The 7,026-nt window shown below is 39.2% G+C and overlaps 2 protein-coding genes across 8 annotated transcripts in view; both read right to left on the bottom strand.

Annotated features, from left to right (window-relative positions):
* Positions 1-4,064, bottom strand: part of Fam53b (family with sequence similarity 53 member B) — a 120,036-nt gene extending 115,972 nt beyond the window's left edge. The window contains exon 1 of the mRNA XM_026781561.1: positions 3,993-4,064. The gene's annotated coding sequence lies outside the window, so the exon portion shown is untranslated. The remainder of the gene's footprint in view (positions 1-3,992) is intronic.
* Positions 1-7,026, bottom strand: part of Eef1akmt2 (EEF1A lysine methyltransferase 2) — a 46,187-nt gene that overhangs the window by 9,641 nt on the left and 29,520 nt on the right. For 6 of the 7 annotated variants that reach the window (XM_026781566.1, XM_005351398.2, XM_013347895.2 and 3 more), the window contains one exon: positions 1,209-4,177. In XM_026781566.1, coding sequence (XP_026637367.1) covers positions 4,109-4,177 — 69 coding nt within the window. In that variant the 3' untranslated portion in view covers positions 1,209-4,108. Of the gene's footprint in view, positions 1-1,208; positions 4,178-7,026 lie in introns of those variants that run through there. The other variant, XR_001229004.2, reaches the window with a different exon arrangement.

Raw genomic sequence — 7,026 nt, forward strand, 5'->3', positions numbered from 1 at the left:
GTATCATGGCCAGGCGGTGGTGGCACACACCTTTAATCCCAGCACTCGGGAAGCAGAGGCAGGTGGATCTCTGTGAGTTCGAGGCCAGCCTGGTCTAGAAGAGCTAGTTCCAGGACAGGAACCAAAAAAGCTACAGAGAAACCCTGTCTCAAAAAATAAATAAATAAATAAATAAATAAATAAATAAATAAATTTTAAAAAGTGATCTATTGGATTGATACTTAGTATATACTTCAGATTTACCCTCTTAAAATTCTAAGAGTACTTACTTCTATGTACTTAATTATTTATTTTAGACAAATTGGAACTTGCCATGTAGAGTACTGTTATTTTTTAAACCAAAGGCAATTTTGGAATACCTTCTATTTATAAAAAAAATATAAAACCATCTCAATAAATTATAAAACGATACAACTCTACAGTTTAAAGACCTCTGCCTAGGGAGGACATGCTGTGCAAGCGTGAACTTGAATCCCCAACACCTATGGAAAAGTTAGGCATGGGTGTATGCTCCAGAGCTGGCAGGTCCTTGGAGGTTGCTGGCCAGCTACCTAGTTCAAACACTGAGCTTCAGGTTCAGTAGGAGACCCTGCCCCAAGGAAATAAGGAAGACAATATAAAGCAGCAATATAAGAAGATACTTGGGCTGGGTGTGGTGGCACTTGCCTTTAATCCCAGCACCTGATCAGGAGGCAGGGGCAGCTGGATCTGAGCTCAAAGCCTGGTCTAGAAAGTGAGTTCCAAGACAGCAAGGACTAAGTAGAGAGATCTTGTCCCCCAAAAAAATAACAACAAAAAGATATTCAAAGTCTTCCTTTGGCTTCCACATGTGTAGCCTATGCACTTGCATGTGTGTGTTAGTACACACTAAAAAGATCCCATATCTCATAAAGAACAATTTTCTTAAAAGCTTAAATTGTACATATTTTAAAGTAATTTCTCACATTTTGCATTCTAAAATAAAAGCTATTCCAAAATCAATATTTTTATTCAAAGTCTATATAATTGTCTCCAAATACTGAAAAGACAACTAGCCTTAATGATCAAGCTGACAGAAGTTACAGGCTTGTCCTCCTCCTCTACCCCTCAGAACAAAAACCATATAATGCAGGACTAGGTAGGCTAAATACTAAAAGAATATTTACCATTTAAAAAAAGGTTTTGAAACCCAATATTCCCAAAAGGCTGAAAAATCATCAAAAGTTATATAACTTTTAAAAATTTATTTTACATATGCATATTTTGTCTACATGAATGCTTGCACACTACATGCCTGTCTGGTGTGCAAAGAGGCCAGAAGAGAAGATATTGGACCCCTACAAACTGGAGTAACAGATGGTTACTACACGTGAGTTTTAGGCAAAAACCCAGGTACTCTGCAGGAGCAACAAGTGCTCTTAACTGCTTCCCAGTACTCCCAAAGTTACATAATTAAAAAAAAAATACATTAAGACTCAATGCTAAAATATTATCCCAAATACCGTTTCCTTAAATACTAGATATATATAGACAATACACTTTATCTTTTTCAATATATAAATGCCCTCCAGATAAACCAGCTGTTAGAAAGAGTACCTTGTCTCTAACTCCCTCTAAGTTCACACAACTGACAATCCCCTTCCACAGAAAGATAATGACAAAACTCAGTTTTCACTTTTCTTTTGTGTGTGTATGCTTGGACATGTGTGCACTGCACAAGGATATGCATGTAGAAGTCAGAGATCATCAGGTATTGTTGTGGAATATTAGTTATAAAGGTATGTTATATTTGCTTCTGCCTTTGTAAATGATGCACAGATATGTCACATTTGTTTGATTAAATAAAATTAATCTGGTTAAGTGAGTGAAGCGAGGGTTCTTTGGTGGGGGCTGAGCAGAAGGATGGCCCTTTATCAAGAGACCTGAAGGAGAGGAGTTTAGCTACTTGCTACTCAGCCTCTCTGAGCTAGCAGGATTTCTCCTCAAACTCTGAATCCTGAATTCTTTAGAATAGAGATTTAGATCAAGTTTCCTTTAACAGCCATGAGAGAGCCGGTGCCTGAGGAACGGATATCCCAGCTGGCTGTGCGGCATCAGAACTGCTGCTGGTAGGTGCCGAGCTGCAATGCCGGTTGGGAAAGCAGTTGCTTTAGGTGCAGACACTACACTGAATGCGAAACAAGGGATCCTTCTCGGTCGTCCTCAACTTTATTTTTTGTGAACTTATTTTATTAATTTATGATTTATGACTTATTTTGTGGATTTATTTTAGTCTCAGTGAACCTGGAGCCAACGGATTCACTTAGGCTGCCTGGCCATCACGCCTCAGGGTCTCTGGTCTCTACTCAGCAGCACTGAGATTATAAGCAATGTTGCTGCACACAGCACTTTACACAGGCGCAAGGGGTCTGAACTCAGGGCTTCATGTTGACATGGCATTTTTTTTTTTTTTTTTGAGAAGGGGTTTCACTGTGTAGTCCAGCCTTTTAACTCCAGTTTCTCCTCCTACCTCAGCCTCCTGAGTGCTAAGACTACAGGTGTGTCATGCTTTACATAAAATTCAGTTCCTGGGAAAGGACAGTCCCTCAAAACAAAGAGAGATAGTAAAAAGTAATAATGGATGTCATGAGACTCAGGTAACTAACTCACTATTCTCAAAGTCCACAGTCCAGGACTAGTCAGTCAGTTGTTAGTGATCAACACTAACCAAGGGCTACACAGCTCCTAAAAGTAAGTGTCCACCTGAATTTTGTATGTAGCACTGACTTAGATACTATAAAGACAAAGATTTAGCACCTGGGAGTAGACTACTACGTTAGAAGAAGAATTCTAAAGTCAGCCAGACCCAACTATGAATTTTGGCTTCACTAGGTACTATCTGGCCTCGCAAAAGTGTCTTCACTTAGGGGCTGGAGAGATGGCTCAACAGTTAAGAACACTGGCCCTCATCCAGAGGACTTTGGGTTCAATTCCCAGCACCCACATGGAAACTCACAACTGTCTGTATCACCAAGACCTGATACCCTCATACATATATGCAGGCAAAAACACCAATGCACATTAAATAATTCTTTTTAAATTAAAATAAGAATATGGGGAGTGGCTAAAAAGATGGTTCAGAGGTAAAGAACACTAGCTGCTCTTCCAGAGGGTCCTAGTTCAATTCCAAGCATTCACATGGCAGCTCACAACTGTCTGCAATTCCAGTTCCTGGGGATCTGACACCCTCACACAGACATGCATGCAAGCAAAACACCAATGGATGTAAAAAATAAAAAGGAATCATCAAAAGTGTCTTCACTCTTGGCTGCAGCTCTCCTATGCATAAACAAGTAAAACCTTGGGAAAATACCTGGAGGACTCAATGACTTAATAAAACATCATTAGTTAACATGGAACTATTCTATCTCCTTAAACTACCCATCTCTCCTCCACAGGGTAAAGACTAGAGAGTTACCAGTGTGGTGACTCACACCTTTAATCTCACCACTGGGGAGGGAGAGGCTGATGGATCTCCGAGTTCCAGGACAACCAGAGCTACACAGTGAGACACTGTCTCAAAAATAAATAAGTAAATAAAAATATTTCATCAGTTTCTCTGATTTTGCTTAATAACATGACAATCAGGGAGCTCTCCAAGTTATCATCACAAAATGGCATTGCTTAACATACTTCACAGTCTATTACACATAAGAAAATTCTTAACTATTCTGGTCTTGAAACAGCTTGGTCGAATCTTCATAAAAGCCATTTTCAATTCTACTTTTATAAACACACACACAAAAAGAATATATGCTTCCTGTAAATTCATACTGCCTTGAGGCTTTCAACTGTTTAATAGTTACAGAAAACTGCTATAAAATACAAGAAAAAAAATATATATGTCAAATACAAAATACAATTTTAAATTATTCTTAGTTGATATCTGAATAGTGATTCCCATACTTGTGGTTTCCCACCACCCCATTATCTGTACTCAATCTGCGCAGCCTTGGTGCTTACTAAGTACTTACTAAGCACTATTTGTACTTGCTTCTTCTCTATCAGGTTCACTGTGCTGTAAAGTTTCTTCTAGAAAGCTAACTGACTTTGTCCAAGGAAGTCTCACTTTTTTGAAAAACCAAAGCTGCTACAGTGTTTCCAGATCTACCTCCAAAGCTGAACTTGGGTGTTGGCAGCTCTTCAAAAAGCTCAAATCCTGTAAGACAAAATTAAAATATCTGTGTTAGAGATATCTGTACCAACAACATTCTTTCAAATCGTTTCTAAAAGTGATTTCAAACTGGTAACTGAGCCTAATTTTGCAATTGTTTTTCCAGCTCATCCCCCATTTTTTCTTTTTTAAATGATCAGGGACAGAAAGGACCAAAAACAATCAGCATGGAAGCCTTACCTCCCATTTTCTCTAGTCCTGCTTACCCTACCTCCCCGCCACCTCCTTTAGTCTATTTCTCTCTCCTTGGTAGGAAGCAGCTGTGATGCACTGAATTCTTGCCGTGTGCCAGCACTGCTTCTTATGTGGCTTTCTATGTAGGAACTCAACCACATCACCAATACAAAGGCATGTAATACAGAAAGGTTAAAAAACTTAAAGAAAAAGTGAATTTGTAAATGATGAGAAAGTTTTGAAAACAGACCTCTCGTGGTTACATAACATGGATGAAGTTACCGAACTGCACACTTAATTCATTACCTATGATCTATGGATTTAGTTGTATTTGGTTTTTCTGAGACAGGGCCTCATATAGCAGTGGTTGGTCCTATAGTTTCTATATACCCACAGATGACCTTCAAACTCCTGATCCTCCCGCCTCCACTTAACAAATACTAGGATTAAAGGTATACACTGCCATGCTCAGTCTGAATCATTCATTTAAAAACAGTTAAAATAGTAAAAATCTTATGGGTGTTTTATCACAAATTTTAGAAGATTAAATGAAAATACCCAAACCAAATTACTAACTGTCTTGGAAGAAATTATAACTTTCAGAACACAGAATGCTTTTAAAAGAAATGCTTATTTAAAACCCAATGTCCTAGGTTCAAGTCTGTTTTCCTACCTCTAACTAAGAGATATATTTGCTCAAGGAATCTTTTCCATGAGCCTGAATTTTATTCATAGATGGTAGACAGCAAAACCTCCACGTGACTTTGTAAAGATTAAAATAAAATAACTAGTGTTTCCCTAAACTATAAAATGAGCTGTAAATGTATATTTTATGGGAGTTGTTTGAGTTTTTTGCTTTGTTTTGTTTTTTGAAACAGGTTCTATGTCGCTCTGGTTGTTCTGGAACTTGCTTTATACACCAGGCTGGCCTCAAACTTAGAGACCCACCTGCTTCTGCCTCCCAAGTGCTGGAATTAAAGACATGCACCACTACTGCCTAAGGCCAGTTTAGTCATCATAGTGAGTTCTAGCCAGGGCTACAGAGAGAAACTCTGTCTCAAAATAAACAAACAAAAAACCACCAGGGTATTTCAGTGGTAGAATACTGGCCTCCTATGTGTAAGGCTTGGGTCTGGAATTGAAGCCTATAAAAATAAAATAGTAAAACAAAGCAGAAAAGTCACTAAACAACAAAACAGATACATTGGGCTGCAGAGATGGCATAGCAGGTAACGGCACTTGCCACCAAACCTGGGGACCTGAGTTCGATCCCCAGGATCCACATAATGGAAGAAGAGAACTGATTACCAGGGATTATCTTCTGACACCTACCCTACCAGCAGCTAAATAAACTGTAATAAAAATGTTGAGAAAAACATTTGCACTGTATGAACAGTAATACTGAGGAAAACTGCACAATTCATTTCAAATATGGAAGAAAAAAAAAGAACCTTTAAGGACTGGTGAGGCACATGCGCTCACACAGGCCTCAAAAGGGTCAGGCCAGAGGGGGTCTCAGCACTGAGAGGGACATAGACACAGGCTCCCACTCAAAAATCTACCTGTAGTTGATAGCCACTGGCAAAGAAAAGTTCAGTTTTCTCCAATGGACTCTCACTGTATCAGCCCCACTTCAGGACGAGTCCCATGTACAGGAGTAGTTGGCCAACACAGCACACTCAATGGTGGACTGGTTTTTCTGTTCTGCTTTTTCGAGACAGGGTTTCTCTGTAGCTTTGGAGCCTGTACTGGAACTCGCTCTGTAGACCAGGCTGGCCTCAATTTCACAGAGATCTGCTTGTCTCCGCCTCCCGAGTGCTGGGATTAAAGGTGTGCGCTACCACCACCAGGCTCAAGAGTGTTTTTGTAGATTGCCTCATTACACTGTTTGGGCTTTTCGGCTTATTTATTTTTATTTCCATTTTTATGAGATTTTTGGTGTTTTTGTTTGTTTGTTTGTTTGTTTTGGGGGGATTTGTGTGTGTTTCTTGATCTTTTTTACTTTTAGGTTTTATTGGCTTTTAAAGAGAAAACGAACATAAAGTTGGGTAGAGAGGTAGGAAGGATCTGGGAGGAACTGGGAGAGGGATGGAACATGATCCAAATACATTGTATGAGAAAAAAAAGACTGGTGGGGAAAGCTTCATTCTAAGCCAATGGATTGTGGCAGCCAATCTAGGCAGCTCCCAGGGAGGCCTTCAGCAGTGACATGGGGCAGAGGACTCTGGAGCTATCTTGCATCTAAGTCCAAGCATCATTTTCTAAGCAATACAATCATAAAAGTCTCTAATGCTATGTAATTGTTTATAACACATCCTATTAGAACATTTTCCTTATTTTAATTCTCCATTTAGTTCTAAAACTGAAATTAAAGAGTTTACTCAACAGTTCTCAGACACACTAACATTTTAAAGCACAGTATTCCAGGCTAAAGTCTGTTCCTCATTACCACAGACAGCCAAAGTGTTTATGTCTGTTGGTTCCAGGGTAAAAGAGAACACCTGTATTTAAGAACCAGCGGAAAACGTGCCCCACACAGCAGAACTGAGCATTTACTAAAAAACTGTTGAGCTTTGGAAAGAAAGGCTATCGATAGAACACAACTGTTCTTTGGGGGTTTTGTTTGCTTGTTTGTTTTTTGGGGTTTGGTTGGTTTTTTT

The sequence above is a fragment of the Microtus ochrogaster genome, chromosome 8 (assembly GCF_000317375.1).
Source record: "Microtus ochrogaster isolate Prairie Vole_2 chromosome 8, MicOch1.0, whole genome shotgun sequence".
Lineage (NCBI taxonomy): Eukaryota > Metazoa > Chordata > Mammalia > Rodentia > Cricetidae > Microtus > Microtus ochrogaster.